The sequence below is a fragment of the Lissotriton vulgaris genome, chromosome 8 (genome assembly GCF_964263255.1).
Source record: "Lissotriton vulgaris chromosome 8, aLisVul1.2, whole genome shotgun sequence".
NCBI classification, from domain to species: domain Eukaryota; kingdom Metazoa; phylum Chordata; class Amphibia; order Caudata; family Salamandridae; genus Lissotriton; species Lissotriton vulgaris.
The window spans coordinates 1,303,526,566-1,303,545,249 of NC_141696.1; the positions used below are offsets into that span (position 1 = coordinate 1,303,526,566).

The 18,684-nt window shown below is 44.3% G+C and overlaps 1 protein-coding gene across 1 annotated transcript in view; it reads right to left on the reverse strand.

Annotated features, from left to right (window-relative positions):
- Positions 1–18,684, reverse strand: part of ATM (ATM serine/threonine kinase) — a 1,399,724-nt gene that overhangs the window by 374,913 nt on the left and 1,006,127 nt on the right. The window contains exons 41-43 of the mRNA XM_086935231.1: positions 8,851–8,939; positions 8,665–8,767; positions 7,436–7,584 (exon numbers count right to left, since the gene is read on the reverse strand). Of these exons, the coding sequence (XP_086791357.1) occupies positions 7,436–7,584; positions 8,665–8,767; positions 8,851–8,939 (341 nt within the window). The remainder of the gene's footprint in view (positions 1–7,435; positions 7,585–8,664; positions 8,768–8,850; positions 8,940–18,684) is intronic.

An 18,684-nucleotide genomic window follows, 5' to 3' on the forward strand; every position in this document is an offset into this window, starting at 1 on the left:
CCAGAGCCTAGGGGTAAGAGGGTTCCTGCCTTAAGGAAAGTGGCAAGGCCACAGGCTTCGCCAAGGCCATCATACCAGTTTTCTTTGTGGCACAGTTGGCCTTTTTCCTCATCCCTATCATAATTACAAATGGAATCCATACTAGGTATGGAATGCACCATATCTTGTGGATTTCAAGAGGCGCAGGTTGTGATTCAATGGAATCTGAGGGGGGCATCGGTCGGAATCATAGGGGCAGAGACTCAGAGGCACTGCCTCCTCCGTTGTTGATGGAGTCTGAATCAGCTTTGAAATTCCAGGAACTGGTTTGGGTTGTGGAGCTGGCGGTACCAGGTGCGGCCCAGTGACAGTTTCTGTGGGTCCAACTGGTGCCGAGGGTAAACTCACCAGGGGTACCCCAGATGAATGACCTCTCGCTCCTTTGACCACAGGCGTCCCAGAGGGAGTCAGTAAGAATGGGAAGAGGCAGACCATGGCCTTCGCGGAACCCTACGATCTGCCTAAGCTTCGAAGACGGTCCCAGAAACTCTGGTTGCACAGGGACAAGTTATGTAATGGGCTCGAAGACTAACAGACTTTGGGAGTGAGTTCGAGAGGCGTGGAGATGCCTATGCACCTTCTCAGGAGAATGCCAGTGTTCGGAAAAGGCAGAGTCCAGCTTGTATTTCTTATGTTTTACTTAACCGAAAACTTGGAGTGCAAGGACAACCGACTTCGAGAACAACTTTTACAAATTCTGGACCAGAAATGGGACTGACCCTTTACTTGGACTGGTCTCCTCACGGATTCTTCCGGTGCTCAGTGACAGAGTTTCCACTTGGGGTCTCCTATAGCTTTGGGGTTCATTGATGCACAGTCACTGCATGCTTAGAGTCGTAGCTCGATCCCCACACCACAGGCAAACCTGGAAACAGACATTAGTTTGCGATTGTCCTTACAAGGCTTAAAATCTATCATTTTGAGAGGTGACATTTCCCTTGCACGCAGAAAATCTTTTGGAGATAGTGTCTCAAAGACAAAAGAGGTAGCCTTGGATCTGCGTCTGGTGGTGCGGAAAGGAACTGGCGTGGGTGTAATTCATGTGCACCTATATAGATTCTGCACCTAATTCCAGAGTGGAACGGCGATGATGGGCATCCACACATTGTCACCTTCCAGTGCGCAGAGGTACTGCTGGGGAATATACAAAAAGTGAAGAGTCTTTGGTTAGAGTGTAGATTGCATCCAGTACAGAGCATATGTCTGCAACAGTACCCACCATGTTTGAGAGGGTACAACTTTTTCACTGTGTTTTTGGTCATCTCTCATTCTGAGATAATGCTGGGAATGCCTTTATGGCATATTTGATTGCTTTGAATTCCAGGATTGTGATATACAGCAGTTGTTTAGAGTTTCCCTGTGTTTTTTTGCAAACCAAAGTGAAAACTCCAATCTTCCAGTAATATGTCCACAACTCATAGGGTTGGTACGCAGAATAGCATAGCAGCAATTAAATGTGGACAATGAATTCACCAGCTTAAGCCTTCACTCACATGGTCCATCACCGTCCTCTGAATACTAGCTTCCATTGCAGATGGAGTTGCTCTTGCAGGATGGCCATCTTGTGCTGGCCGCAATGAAGTGTGGCATACTCAAACAGTGCCATGAACAGTCTGGCTGTTTCTACTAGGCAGGCCTCTTCCTCTCTTTTGAAACTGAGACTTCCCAAAAACAGATTTGTTTGCAATAGCAAATGAGCAAGCTTCACCTTCAACGATTAACAAGCAGGGGTTAAAGGGAATAAATCATCTTTTGACTGATTGGACCCGTAAATATTTCTAAGCCTTTCCACCACTTCCATTGATCGAGTCTATTGTGGTAAAACTGAAGCACTTCAAAGCTAGGTCGATCCTGCCCGCTGCAGACCGTTCTCAGAATGGTATTTTACCAAGGGTGTTAGTATGTCAGATTGTCCTCACAAGAAGCTGCAGTGTCAGCCAGGAATCTTTTGCAAGCTCCAGGGACAGATCCTGTACCCTAACCTTCCATCATTGTGCCTGGAAGAAATCATGTAGCCTGGCACTTGAGCACATCCAGTGGGGGAATCTAAAGTTTCGTAAATATTATTCTGAAAAAGAGCACATTTATTTGCAACAGAGCATCTTGATCTTTCTGTAATTATGTCCATGCAAAAGCACTGTGAGCCTACGAAATGCATAGAGGATTCGCACCTTTCATACTTACTATACCTAGCAACACCAGGCTTCAGTTCTCGTCAAAGTACATTTTGCAGCCATTATGCATAAAGAAATTGACCATCGCAAACCGTTTTTCTCCAAAAAGTTGTTTGAGGAAATAAAAGAAATGCTTCCTTGAGACAGGAACCATCTTTTATTATCTTGAGACAGAACACTCAAGCAACTTCTTAATTAAAAACAATACTAAATTAAGTAACTCAAGTTCAAAGTAAGTACTTTCTTCCAGAATTACTAAGATTGTAAATCTGTAAATTCCGTAACATGTACAATTTGGGGAACAAAGTTTTGGCAGCGATTACAGAAGTCTGTCCACCTCTGTCCTAGCTGAAAGGAACGCATATGGGAAACATGAGTAACTTCTGCAGTCAACATCAGCAAAGGATGAAATGAAGTTAAGGGAGAGGAAGATTGAAGCTGGTCCCACTGGTCTAGTCTTATTGTGGTTGTCATCCAGTAAACTTCGCCCTCCAATGTAGCCTTCTCACATATGCAGCTCTGTATAGAAAGATAAGAAATACACCTTTGGACAAGATCCTCAAAATTCAGACCAATTCAGTGGTTGTGAATCATTTGACTCAGGGACCAGGGGTGAGAGATATAGCAGGACCAATGGCAGTTTCGAAACGATCTTTCAAGCTCCTTCCAGGCTCCTTACAGGGAGGTATTGATAGCACAGTTCTCGAACTGTAGGTCAGGTCCCTGGACTACTCTATTCCACCTCATATCCTTTAGTCTATCTCGGATATCATTGGTCCAATCTATCAGGAGCTATTTACCATTTCCCTCCATTCAGGCAGTGTGCCAGATGACTGTAAAAGAGCAAACGTTAGTCCCTTGCTCAAAACGGTGACCCTGAAATACTGGCAAATGTTAGACCTGTCTCTCCGCTCCCAGCAGCCTCGAACGTTATTGAAAAGAAGATGAAACAACAGTTTGCCTCATTTCTAACTGAGAACAACTGTTACACCCATCGCAATCTGGCTTTAGAGCGTGTTACAGCACCGATACGGCTGACTGGGTTATTTTCTTGAGAGACAAGGGCAGGTGGTTTGGTTGAAGCCTTATGCCTCAGGGCGAAAAGTTGTGGAAGGGGGGTACTGCAGGGCTCCTCCCAGAGTCTGACTCACTTCAACATTTATATGACCACCTTGGCATATTTGGTTGAATCCTTTGACATCAAGGTCATATCGTACGTGGATGATATGCAGCTCCTGCTCACTTATGAGATGGCCCTACAAGTGCAAATGTAGCATTCGCACTCTGTATGAAGACGTTACTCAAATGGCTCAGAGCCAATAAGTTGCAGTGTAAACCAGACAAAATCGATATCTTATTGTTTGGGTTGAATCCCCTTCTAGGGTGGGCAGGAGCGTGACCCAACAGCACTCCCCACACACCCTACAAAGGCAGGGCCCAGAAACCTGGGTGTTATGTTTGACTTACAACTATCTTTCATTGTCCAGGTGTCAGCTTTTGGAGCTGCGGTATGCGGAGGAAGTTTCTCAACTTCCTGCCTCACGCGGTGTAAATTACTGTGGTCAGGGTATTGATTTGCTCTGAACTGGGCTATGTCAATGTCCTGTACATGGGCCTTCCTGAATATTAGGTTCAGCATTTACAAGTAGTTCAGAACATGGCAGTGAGCCTACTCTATTAACTTACAAAGCACATGTTGGTATCTCGGCTACAGAAGAAACTGCATTAGCAACCGGTCTGGCAACGCATTATGTACAAGGCTCTGATACTGGCACATCAATCCCTCCAGAAAAAGGTCCTGGTGTATCTTAATTAGATGATCTTGGAATGAAGACCAGAGAGACCCCTGCGCTCTAGTTAACGCCAGTCTACTTTCAGTTCCCTGTTTTGACTGTCATGGTGGCCAACATGTGATACCAGATGAAACCTGATGTGAGTCCCTAGCTCATTGCACCATCAGGATTCAAGCAAGCCGGGCCGAAGACGGCTGAAATGCCAGAAACCGGTCCCCGGTAGCTTGTTTCCTTCCCAGTATAAGAATTGGCTTTGCAGTTTGGTCTGCCCTGTTCCCATGATGCACTGGGCCAGGGTCAGACTAATTTGCATATAGCCAAGTTCTGAGCTGGGATGGTGCAGTGAGCTAAAAAACGGTGATGGATAAAGCCCTGATCTTTGGAATGGGTAAGAGTGGTCTGCTTAATTCAGACACTCTGTTCATCACCACCCCCTTTTCTGAATCATTTTTGTCCACCATAAGCGTGGAAGGGTATACTCAGATGTGAGTCCCTAGCTCATTGCACCATCAGGATTCAAGCAAGCCGGGCCGAAGACGGCTGAAATGCCAGAAACCGGTCCCCGGTAGCTTGTTTCCTTCCCAGTATAAGAATTGGCTTCGCAGTTTGGTCTGCCCTGTTCCCATGATGCACTGGGCCAGGGTCAGACTAATTTGCATATAGCCAAGTTCTGAGCTGGGATGGTGCAGTGAGCTAAAAAACGGTGATGGATAAAGCCCTGATCTTTGGACTGGGTAAGAGTGGTCTGCTTAATTCAGACACTCTGTTCATCACCACCCCCTTTTCTGAATCATTTTTGTCCACCATAAGCGTGGAAGGGTATACTCAGATGTGAGTCCCTAGCTCATTGCACCATCAGGATTCAAGCAAGCCGGGCCGAAGACGGCTGAAATGCCAGAAACCGGTCCCCGGTAGCTTGTTTCCTTCCCAGTATAAGAATTGGCTTTGCAGTTTGGTCTGCCCTGTTCCCATGATGCACTGGGCCAGGGTCAGACTAATTTGCATATAGCCAAGTTCTGAGCTGGGATGGTGCAGTGAGCTAAAAAACGGTGATGGATAAAGCCCTGATCTTTGGACTGGGTAAGAGTGGTCTGCTTAATTCAGACACTCTGTTCATCACCACCCCCTTTTCTGAATCACCAGATGAAACCTGGGCACCTGAGATCTATTACAGAGGAAACTAAATTTGGGAAGGAGCTGAAAACCCATGTATTCAAACTTTAGGGAGAGTAGTACTTCAGCTGTTCCCTGTTTCTAATTCGATCTTTGATTGCATTATTACAGGGACACTCCTAGAATAGCTGTATGCTATATAAGATCCTCTCATTCATTCATTAATTTTGAGTACATATGTCAGTAAATTCAATCACAATGCACACATACCTGATGCTTCAAAGCTTGATGACCCACAGAGAGTTCCAGGACCCCTCCCAAGACTCTAGAGTATGACAAGCTGACACACATGCAGACCGCCAACAATCTCGGTAATCAAAGAGGTGATACAGAGTTTCAAAGCAAATGGGCAAACAGGCAGGCGAAACAGTAAAGGAACTGAGCGAAGGGCAGGTCAACAAACAAATTGCAAGGGAACACCAAAGAGTGAATGAACTTTTTTCAGTGGGAAACCCAACGACGAAATAAGTTGCAAGACAACTTCTCTGATCCTGCGGACACTACTTAAGGTAACCTACAAGTGCTGACCGAACTCCGCCTCTTCTCCTATTAGTCGGCTACCTGTCTTTTACCTGGACCTTCCTCCTGTTTCTCCACAGGTCCAGTCTCTGCCTTCTCTATATACTCATTCAGGTGTTCGTCTGCAACTCTCTATGGTTTGCTTTGCTTCTTGTTCTGACTTCACACTATCTTAATCTTAAGTTGCTGACACGTTCTTTCAATGATGCCTTTGAAGTCATTTTGGAAGCTGACACAGCAGAGTCCTGATGGCATGTCTCCCTCTCCAAACCCACTGTTTCCTGCAGCAGCTTCCTTTCTAAGCAGAAATGTACATAGAATACTCACCTTTCAGACACCTCAGATACCCTCATGTGATGGCCACTAGAGGGCTATGGTTTTGAAGCACTCCCGCTTCTTCTCCAGCGTCGCCTTAGCACTCTTATCAAGTTATAAAATGGTTTACAAATCCCACACAGGTAACCAAACTATACAAGGGGAAAAGTGGCCACAACTAGAAATCTGATGAACATTCAAATCAGAGAAATCTCCATGGCAGCCACCTAGAAATCTATTCATACATTAAAAAAACATTTTTGTTAGACTTCAGAGCCGACACCCATATAAGCCAGGTCTTTTTTGGAACCTCTTTGGGGCGTTATCTTCCTGATATTTTCCCACAGTTTTTACGTGAGATGGGTTTGCAAAACTATTTAGTACAATATCGGGCTCTTGTAACTAGTAAGCAGGGTCCTGAGAGGTTATAAAAACTGAGGAAGCCTTGGTAGCATGATGGTTACAGCCGGTAAAAAGCCACTTAAAGGAATAGAATCAGTTTACAGTCTCTGAACTCAGAAGAGTGAATATGGCACATTTGAGTTCTTTCATTTGGCCTTTCAGAAGGTTTGTGGAAGATAGTTCTAGCCACTTATTTAAACACTAATGACATTTTTTGTTTTAACTCGCTTTCCTAAGATAAACTGATGAAATTTGACCAATGTAGCCTGTAGATGGACCACAAAAATTGTTTTTCATGAAAATGATTTTAGTTACATATACATTTTAAAAAAATGCTGCAGGATTTCCTGCATGAGCAGAACTTTTCAGCGCTTATGACTTCAATAAAGATTTCCTCGAAGGAGAAGTAAGGTTACAGTTAAATGCATTTTCCTTATCTAACATAACCTGAAAGTAAGGATAAGAGAATTTTGTTTCATGTACAGCTTTTTTCAATTTGAAGATACACTGGGTTCATGAGCCGTTTGAGTGAGAGAGTGGAAATTGGCAAGATAGTGTTCAAAGTTAGCATCAATTGAAAACTGTAAGAAAATGTAAGTACCTTACATTGTATTACATTCTTCATGTTGTCAGAAGTCTGAGCTTGGTAAAAAACGTTTGATTTTATTTATTAAAACTGTGTAACCTTTATTTCATGTCATGCTGGTAAATTTGTGTATGTAGGAAGCTAGAACTCACTCTATTTTGTCCATGTAAATGATAATTTGGATAATACAATGAAGGAGGCTTTCTGATATATTGATGAATAGGAATCAAAGGCAATCCAATTAAAGGTGTTTACCTAATTTTACAAAATGACTGTCTGATAACATATGAAGTTTATTTTAGGATAGGTTTCTTATGTAGAGCAAGAATAACCCTAATTTATCAATAATTACAAGAGGGTGTACTAAAATATGTTTTAACTTTAAATTAAAAAACTATTGCAACCAAGAAAAAGAAAAAATGAAATTATTTTACTTGATGGCAGGTCCTTGTTCCCACTGCATGTTCCTCCATGCTGCCTGATAACGTATTTCCTGAAGTTCAGCGCACCACTCCTCGGTCTCATGCTCAAGTCCTTTTAAATAGGTGGACAACATATGGCACATTCCAAAATTCTGTAAGGCCTGCAGCAGTGACATAAGATGGGTTGAGAACATGATTTTAATAATAAAGCATTTTTCTAATTGCCAAGGTGGGAAATTATATTGTTTCTCATTATATTATTACCTTTTAGTACAAAGTAAAATCAAGGAAACCCACACCTCAAAGTCAGGTGAGTGAACGTCAACATCTGGGTAAAGGAAATTCCACTAGCCCATTAGTTTTAATATCACATTTTAGAACCACCCCTTGTCCTTGAGACACCTATACTTACCTTTGTGTCAGTTTCCAATCAATTCAGACATATCGTTAAATCTGAATGAGGCAGCTTTTATTATTTCTTCTTTTATCTGTACCAAACACTGACAATTTCTAGTCTGTGCTTGGTGGGTGTTTGCACATCAGACCACAGTTCAGATATTTTACAAGTTTGAAGTAAAATGCATGTATTCTGTAGCATTACAGCATCTAGTGTAAGCCAGCCTCTACTCACTGTCTATACTAGCGATTTGTTGAATTCTAAAAACAGACTCAATATTTGTTTCTCTTCATATCGCAGTACATATCTCCTACACATATAATTTCAGCCTATTCATTGTCAGTATTTAGAATCTGTTCTCTTCTTCAGAGCACATTTCTGGAAACCTTTCTAGGGGTCACCACTAAACCTGTTCTCATTAGAATTATCTGATTCACACTCTAACCTTCTTTAACTGTTAGACTTGTGAACTCCTTGCAAAGAACTTGCCCCCTGACAGCAGCTTTTAACATGTACCTTTTTGCTGACTGACATTTCGCTTCCGTGATTCAGGCCCTAAAAAGATCTCCTTTCTAACTCCATTACATGCACAGTGCAATACAAACATGACACACTTGCAATCCAATGCTGGCAGTTAATAGTTGTGTATAGAAAAAAATGGTACGCTGGACAGACATAGTACATCTAAGCATGTCTTACCAAAACACTTTAACAAGCAACAAAGGTTCAATATACCGGACATTAGAATAACCAAGCATAACCGAGAGATAGCTGAAAGCAGAGGGTATCAGGGGACATGCTGCTATTTACGATTAGATGATGTTGACGATGATTATCAAATCACCTGAATTAGTCCTGCCTGACGAGTGGAAGGAGGAAGATTCATTTCCAGGTCATAGGTGACAAGAGCCTTTCCCCACATGGCCTCATGCTCATATGTACGAATCCTGCAACGTGAAAATCATTAACAATTATATTTCATAATGTCACATTCCCCAAATGTAACAGGATAATATTGCATAATACTGACCTTGCAAGTGGGTGCAACATTTTTCCACCACCGCAGCCATACAGGCTATCAGGTTCCCCTATACTTCTGTATATTTCCATAAGGAGGTCCTAGTGTGATTAACAAAATAAAAAGTCGATTTAGATTAATGTGGTGAGGGCATAAAAATAAACAGATTTAAAGTCACAGCATAATATGCCTCTATTTAAATATTCCAGACTTGTGCACCATTATATTAATACTTATTACAGGAGATACATACAAATGCAGTAAATGTATTAATAATCAGTGAAGCAAGAAAGCTGTAGAGTTGTCTGAAGTGTGAACTGTGGGCAGACTAACTGTGAAATGGATAATTTCCACAGACACAAAACCTATATGTTTTAATTGACTAAAATAATGGTGCTGTTTGAAAAACCCAATAACTTGAAAGGTATGATTTAATAAAATGTAATACTTGGAGACAAATTTCGTAACTAGTAACAACATGTCACTAATTAACTCATAAATCCCCTTCAAAACTCTAAATAAATGCTATTAAAAGAAACCATTTTTATTTTAACGCTGCCCGACATAGTAATAGAGGGAACTGTTCCCAAACCCAAACACATCCGCAAACATCTACAGCCGACTGCATTACACTTTAACAAACTTCCATACTGCACCTTAAAGCTAGTCTCAGCTGACCAGAATTGGGACATTTAAATGCCTGTGTTGGCGGGATTGCACTGCGACGACGGTTACATATCGCATACATTTTTTTTTAAAACTTAGCATGTACTGGCTATATCAAACAGAAGACGGAAGTCATCGCCTCTGATCGTGGAGATCTGCAGAAGCCCTGCTATTCCTGAGGAAGGATCCATTCTGCAGATTCTTACCACTGGCTTGAAATGAAGAGACCAAGGCATGCAAGAAGATACACCATCATCTCTGCATTTATAGTAATTGACATTGTAACCGCTGTCCCTTGAAAGACTTGATAGATCGCCACAAAACTGGTTCCACTAAGTGCTTAATCTCCATGGCAACACTAGAACAAGCATTTTCAAAGCCAATAGGCCTAGCCGTGGCAAACTGTTATGATCAATGTTCTCTCAATTTTTTTCTTCTGTGTGTGGCAATAGAGGGCCTCTGTGCACTTGCAGCCAAGGCTGTGTGCGTGGAAGGAATGCAACAACACACTATGCAAGCAATCACAGTGCGTGACATACCAAAGTCAGTAGGTTTGGGACTTCAAAGGAAATGTAAAAAGGAGCATTCAGACTCATTATTAGTTGCATGCAATAATCACATTTTAGTCAGATGTTTTAATGCATTTGTATTATACATTAAAAAGGATCATACCAGCAGCCTATGACGTTTACTCCACTAGCACTTAACTCCACAGGTACAGAAATGACAGAACTCAAATGTTTATACCATTAAGTACATTTACTTTGAATAGTGTGGGAGAGCATTCAACAGTTCTCATTACATTTTCCCATTTAAGGTATGAGTAGTTGATCCAATCATGTTTGTTTCTAACCATGTCAAACGTTGTAATTTGTTTACCACAAAATAAAAACAAGACTACAACTATTTGAACAGAAAGCTAAAAAAGGAGTGAATGAGCTTGCCATTCCTGATATCAAACAGCAACCGATGAGCCAGCCATGCCCGACACTGGCGAGCTGGAGATGATCTTGCCATTGCTGACAGTGGACAACAGGAGATCAGCAGACTGATGATGAAGCATGACACCCAGGGTGGTGGGTGATACCTTGCCTTACAATGTTGTGATATATCCAAGTCCTGTTCCGTAGTGAGACATATATGTAAATGTGTTTGTTTTTATATAGCGCCTTCTACCCAGAGGTCTCGTAGCGCTGTATTCATACCGCTGTGGAACCCTTCCTGGCTTTTCCTGTGGGATGTCCACTCCTGGGCACCCCCAAGGTGAAGCCAGGCATCCAAGCGCTGCTGGGGCTGTTGTGGAGATTAAGCAAGCTATTGCCCAGAGTCACAGAGTGGGACCCATGATTAGACTAGGCACCGAGGCGAGAATTATCAGGTCCGGGAAGATTGAGTCCAAGAGCCGTCGAGGCAGGAATTGAACCATCTGACAAATTGCTGCTTATTCTTTTAAGATGGGCATCAGTGTTTACTTTTCTTTCTCTGAGTGCAAAGTGTGAAGACGTTTTAAAGTAAATTATGTGACAATCTTGCAAGAGTACAGGAAGTGTGAAAGGAAGGGATGTAGGATGTCAGTTTTTTTTAGCAACACATAACAAAATGTAAATACCTGTAAATTAACTGTATGCATTCAGCAGTTAAGAAATCAGAAATGAAGCACATTTCTTTGTCATTCTGAAGTGTGCTGGAAACAGAGTTTTTAAAAATATCAAACCAAATCAACACACTTTGCTTATTAATAGACTAATGATAAATATTCAGATAAACCCAATTTCCACACATTATCTTTGTGTACTGTATAGTTTTATCAATTAAACTCATTGTCTGTTCAAATTTAGGGGGCATTTCAATGGAAAATGTTCTGTATGTAAAGGACAACGTGATACCACACAATGCTTTAGTAACCTCGAAAATCACCCTGCCTAATGTCCATTAAAGGTAGGTGGGTCACAAGACTTGGTTGTTTTAAAAATTGGGTTGTGGTTCCAAAACGTTAGGGAAGCACTGGCCAGTCCATTCTTGATAGAATTCTCTCATTTGCCTTTTGGTACTGTAGATTGTGGTCTTGGAGGATGCAAACAACAACAGATCAAGTTTTCTTCTCGGTCTCTCAGTCCCCAGGCTTGGGGGTTCAATCATTTTGGGGATGAGCTAGCCATGCCTTACACTGGACATCAGCAGATGAGCCAACACCATGCCAACATTGCGCAGCAGAGCAGGTAGCCACCCATGCCTGACGCCGCGCAGCACGAGATGAGCTAGCCATGCCCGACAGGCAGGGATAATCCAACTACCTCTCACATCTGACAGCTGAAGATGAGCTTGCTGTGTCTCACACAGGAGGACAGGCGACTTATACACACCAAAGCACTGCCTTGATTGGTTTCCACTAATCAGCTTCTGTAATATTTGCCATACTAGACCACAATAACATTCATAAATGACATTAAACATAAGCAGCACAGCCCACTTTAGCCAGTTTCTAGGTTTCAAAGACTGACTTTCTTTACTTGCAGATCATACTGTATAATGAATTCAAAAGGTACAGTGGCCGAAGAACTATGGATACCTTTGACATGTTCACAGCACACCAGTAAATATAATGCAGCGTGTAGTTCTACTGACACAGATAAAATAACCAAGTACACATAAGTAACTAATCATGTAACCGGGCAGCAAAGTTTGCACATTAGCAAAAAGCTCAGCACTTGAGGGTTTCTGACTAAGCACATTATTAAATAGGAACCACCGAAGTGAATGACTGGCTTGTTATCATAATGTCTGTTTAAGGAACCCAGCAGACATTTCCCTAGATCCATATCGGTTCTACGGGTGCTTTCCGCAGTCTGAAGACTCTGAGGCAGCGAGGCTGCAACAGGCACAAATGTAAATAAGGAAAATGGGCCTCCCTACACATAGTTTAATAGCTGCCAAGGTTTCAAATTGCTTAAGTAACAGTTTTATAATTTCAATGTAATTATGAGTGACATTCAACGACTACGAGTGACACTTTCCCACAAGTAAAATCAAGCAATGAAGACGAAGGAAACATATAAATATCAGAAATAACAACCATTTGAGTGACGAGAGAGCACCGGAAATGGAAGGGCACTAAACTAGTGCCCTTATATAGCGGGGCTACCTGTAGGCTGTGTGTCACTGTAACCAGGCCCCAGATTCAGTAGAGAAGCAGGGAGTGCGAGAAGGCTGCACATATGGGCCTAGTGTGAGAAAGCTTAATTGCTGCCACTGATTTTGTGCCACTAAAAACACGCCACATGAGACCCCTGAAAGGTCTCTAGGATCCAATGGAATGCGGTTATACTGAGAACAGCTACTAAAAAGTCTTAACAATGGGGTAGCTCAAAGTATCTGGGCATACCTGGCTGTGCAGTGCAGCTTTGTGTATGGGCAAGCAAAACTCTGGCAATGAAACGTTTAACATGATGAACATTGTAATTACCAGGAATATGGTGTAAATAGTGGTGCGTGTGTTTTTCAATTAATGCGCACTAGAAGAGTTAACCAGCTCACGTCACAGCAGATGATCCAGAACTGTAATCTGGTGGTGCCATGTAAACATTTCCAAATAGTACACCATAGCAGCACTTGCTGCCTCGGCAAACAACTGCCATTACGTGAACTTTTCACAAAAACAGCAAAGAAGCCTAAACCAAGCACCGAACAAAGAAAAGACACCACTCTGCCCTAGGGTGACCAATCGTCCGTAAATTTTACAGACTGCCCATAATTTGGGCCCCTTGTCCGTAAGGGTTTTTTCCATGGGCACCTTTTGTCCGTAATTTCAGACACCGGCGTGAGCTGCTCCCTGCAAACAGCCTTTAGCTCTCACTGCAGGGGCCAGCTCACGCTCCTGCTGTGATCTTTGGCCAGCAGCAGCCCCTCCTAGACCTGGAACAGGCTGCTATCAGGCCCATTATCATTCTGTATGTTGGCCTAATTATCACGTACAGAATGATAATGGGCCTCTCTGTCCAGTAACAGCATTTCTGATCTGGTTTCTTTTTAGGTCTCGCCCAAATACACAGTGCATACGCTGAACGCCTTGGCGAGACCTATTGTCGTCGGTTTCTCTGCCGAAGGGGGACAGGAGATGTGCATGCGTACGGACAGGAGATGTGCACTCCGCACGCATACACATCTCCTGTCCCCGCGTAGGGCTGGCGTTGGATCACAGCAGGCGCATTTCACGCTTTCACTTTCCCTCCCTCCCCATCCTCCTAGTTAGTTTCAGTGTTGTGCTATAGAAGTCATCTTAGCTGTTTGCCTCCATGTGGGGAGTTCGCAGGGCCTGTTGGGCGTCTGGCTCTCCGGTTCTTAAGGTTGATTAATTGGTAAAGCTGCTTAATCCTCCGAAGAGGGATACCGTAAACCGAGCCAATGAGAGGGGTCCCGCCTGCACCTGGCGAGGCGAATTGACGATTCCTGTCACCCCTGATTACAGGAAGTCAGGCCTGATGCCTGAATTCCAAACCTCATGAAAGCGCAGCAACATGTACTATTAACTGATTCAGAAGTGCCTACTGTTCTATTCTTTACACAACTATGCTAGTAATAAGTTGTTGTAATCTTGTGCTCTGGCAATGTACATTATGTCATGTATTGAAGTGTTATCTTTTCTTTTGTAGTCCTCAAGAATAGCGCGATAATTCATCCCTACTCCAACTGCTTGTGCACCTTCACTGTGGTTCGTGGGACCAGCTGATGGTGGGCCAGGTATCCAGCAGGCTTGGCTAAACTCGGATGGGATCCTCAGGGAAACCTGAACCCCTCTGCACTGCAAACACGCCTCAGTTCTAGCGTCAGTGTGCGGTTCACAGGTCGGGGCGCAGAGAGGCGGTTGACATGACGTCATGTGCTTGGCCGGGGCAGCCAAGTAACAGCTGTTGCTGCTGGCCCCCTCTAAATGCCAGAATCAAAGTCTGACCTACATACTGCCCATCAATTAACACAAATTATATCGGAATTGAAAATCACGCGGATGCCAAAATAAAAGCACTTATCACCGTTTCGACGTGGATCGCCATCACACAAGAAAAAAGTTCAGGGCTATACAACTATACAAAGCGAAAACAAACACGAACAGAGCAAAGGACTTTAGACACCGTTTGAAGCCCAGTCCTCCTTAAGCAACTAACAAAGTAGGGACTGCCTGGAGGCAGGAGCCACCGCTCTCCACTGTCCCACTGAAACATGGGTAAATAATAATCCACATTTGTAAAGCGCGAACAATCACCCGTGAGGGTCTCTAGGCGCTGAGGACCTTCGGGAAGATTAAGCAAGCTATTGCCCAGAGTCACATGGTGCTGGGCTAATCTGCCGCCGGCGATCCAACCGTGATCCCCAGATTCCAGCGTCAGTCGCCCTGGCTGTGGCGCCACACCTCTCCCGTAAAGACATTAATTGGACACTACAAAGCACACACACCAAATGAATCAAGCGATTTCACTCATGAACAATTGGTTCGAGATTTGGTTTACAAAAAAACACAGGCCACCCCGCAATATATTAGGAGACCAGCAGCCAGAGATCAGCTTACATGGCGACTTGCTTCCAGGAGCACCGCTCTGCGTCTGTATTCAACATCTGAATAATTATGCGACTTCCCTTCCGAGACATGCTCCACAGTGAATTAGAAAGTTTAAAGACAGCTCGAAGAGCTGATCATGGTTATTTAGCAGCATTCAGTTGACCTCTCTCCAGCTCGGAGGATTCAGCACTTCCATGCAATCTTCAGCTATGCAAGAGTTGCCTCTGAAGAATGCACCTGTGCCCTAAAATAAACACACCCGCACGCACCACCTACCTCCCAGCCTTCCTAGTAATGCAACATAGGATACGTTATGTACGTGTAAAAGCCAAGCTTCTGCAGTAATAGATGCACACTAGATAAAAAGTACTTATTAAGCCGCAGATCAAAGTTGGCACCTTGTTATTAGTGCACTCCACCTGATGCTCCTGGGAACAGATCCATAATTTATAATTTAAGTCAGAGCTCCGCTGCGTTCTTGGTCATATTATTTCATAAAAAAAATACATATATATGGCTAATAATATTATGGTCACTATTCTATACGCACATCTGCAATCACTACATTACTTTAAATTATTCAACTACATACATGGGCCATCAAACCAAGCCACAACTGTGCACAACTCAGCACCTTGACTCTTCAAAAGAGTAACTGGGTTGGGTGGGCTTTCCATAAACTAGATGTGCACTTGATGGCCCAATGGAAAACGTGTTACCCTTATGGTGATGACATCCGTCTATTAAGCTTAGTAGCTGTTTTGTCTCAAGTAGGTCTTATGCTTACCTACACCCCCTTTCAACAGATTACTGCTATGCCTACACAGACATGTCAACGGGGTCATGCAAATCAACATCTGGGTCACATGGAGTGATGTGGGTGGATCATTAGCACTTAGAGTGCATACGCGGGTTTCTCAAATATATATATATATTTTTTAAGTAAATCTTAATATTCTCTCCATAGGGCCCTATATTTCACTCTGCAATTAATCTATTTGGACGTGGAGCACTTCCAACACATATTAGTAGAAGCCAAACTCTTACAATCACTCAAACTAAAAAATATAAGCAGACTTCAAAGCCTGATGCAAAGCTCCCATCGCCTTAACGTTCAGGACTGTCCTTGACGTTCCTAGCCTACCAAATGACCAGACACCAAATACTGGTATCCCTGTACCTCTGTAAAGCTATAGATTTTAGTGGTATGCGGGAGAAGAGGTCAGTACAAACACAAGCTCGATCTCTCAAATTCCCTTTTCTACCTCACCCGATGGAACCCATGGCTCATTAAGCTCAGACTGCTACTGAAAATGTATCTTGTCTTGAGGATCCAGGCGTAAATTGACCTCTTAACTCTCTGTGCAGATTCAGGAAAAAGACTAACCAATGAGCCACCGAACATTCATGCAATTACCCATATCTGCATTGCATGTTTTTTTGTTAAGTCTCTTAATGCACAAGTTACTACTTGTGTAACGATATATCTGTAAGAAACATTAGTTAGTGATAGATTCCTTACCTTAGAATATCCCCAGGCGTCAGACTGGATCCGGAAAATTTTGCGTAGCAATAACCCTGCGCGCCGGTAGGCGTCGTCCGTGGCTCCACGTCCGTCGTCGGCGTCGTTAGCGCCGGAATGACGTCGGAGTACTTAGACGACGCCCATGCACGCTGACGTCAGTTCTGATACACAGCTTTCTGCGCCAGATACACAGAGCCATGATAGAACCAACACTGGTGCCATGAAACTAGGGCCCTGAAAGGGGATGACCTTAACCCTAGATATCGGTTCGCAGAACGGGGAGGATGGGTGGGTCGTTAAGGAATCTATCACTAACTAATGTCTCTTACAGATATATCGTTACACAAGTAGTAACTTGTGCATCTGAAAGAGACACGTTAGTGATAGATTCCTTACCTTAGAATAGAAACCCCAGCAATACCAACCCCAGTGGTGGGTCTGCGAACCAATAATCACACCAGAAAGTCCTGGAGGACAGAACGGCCAAAGAAGCCATCCCTTCGGACTTGGCTGTCCAGGCAATAATGTCTTGCAAACGTGTGTAGCGAGGCCCACGTAGCTGCCTGGCAAATATCCTGCAAGGGCACTCCTCAGCCCAGGGCAGTGGTAGTCGCTGTGGCCCGGGTAGAATGAACCCGTAGTCCCACAGGGAGTTCCTTCTTTGCCAAGGAGTAATACGCCTGGATACACAAGATGATCCACCGAGAGACGGTCCGCTTGTGCACCGCCTTTCCCTCCTTAGCGCCCACGTAACCAACAAAGAGTTGGTCATCCACCCGGAACTGGAGTGTGCGATCCAGATAGTAAGAGAGCGCACGTTTTGGGTCCCGACGGTGGAGCCTCTCTACCTCTTTCGAGGGATGTGGAGGCGGAAAGAAGGTGGGCAAGGTAATGGACTGCCCGATGTGGAAGGCCGTGACAACCTTGGGCAGGAACGAAGGTCTCTCTGCAACACAACCTTGTCCGGATGAACAGAGAGGAAAGGAGGTGTAGAAGAAAGAGCCTGGAGCTCACTCACTCTCCTGGCAGAGGTGATGGCAACCAGGAAAGCAGTCTTCAAGGTAAGAAGACGGAGAGGACAGTTATGGAGCGGTTCAAAAGGAGCACACATTAGGAAGGTAAGTACCAGATTCAAGTCCCACTGGGGCATCACGAAAGGAAAAGGAGGGAACATGTGTGTGATGCCCTTCAAAAACCTATTTACAATCGGGGACTTGAACAAGGAAGGCTGATCAAGGAGCCTCAAGAAGGCGGAAAGGGCAGAAAGGTAGCCCTTGATAGTGCCCAGAGCAGAGCCCTGCTGGGCAAGAGAAAGAAGGAAGAAGAGAACCTCAGAAAGGGGTGCAGAGAGTGGATCCACAGCCATTGCTGTGCACCATGCCACAAATCTGTTCCACCTGCAGGCGTATACCGACTTTGTGGAGGGACGCCTGGCTGCCAGAATGACAGTACTGACTTCGGGAGGCAAGTCAAATGGCCTCAACTGTCGCCGCTCAATCTCCAAGCTTGTAGGTGTAGACTGGACAGGTTCGGGTGGAGGACCGTCCCCTGCTGCTGCGACAGAAGGTCCTCCCGAAGAGGCAGACGAATCGGGGGATCGACGGACATGCTGAGTAGCTCGGGAAGTAGTGTGGCTCACTGGTTAGAGGCGGCAGACCAGAGAGCAGAGGACGGCCCGAGACCAGGGTTCGATTCCCGGCGCGGCAGGTTTCTGGACCAGGGTCAGCGGACTCGATAATTCTCTCGCCTCGGTGCCCACTCTGATCAGCGATCACACTCGGCAACTCTGGGCATTAGCTTGCCTCATCTTCACTAACGGCCCCACCAGACCGCCAGGGATGCCTGGTCTCACCCTGGAGATACCCATTAAGGGACCCTCTCTCAGGGAAGCCAGGAAGGGTTTCGCAGCGGTCGAAGCGCCTTGGGACCCTACGGGTAAGTAGTGCGCTATATAAATGCCAATACATTTACATTTACATTTACATACCAGTATCTTCGTGCCCAGTCCGGAGCCACAAGCATAACCTGGGCCGGCGGAAGGGCGTACAATAGACCGCAACTCCACTCGCAACGAAAAGCGTCTCCGAGCGAGTGCCGCCTTGGA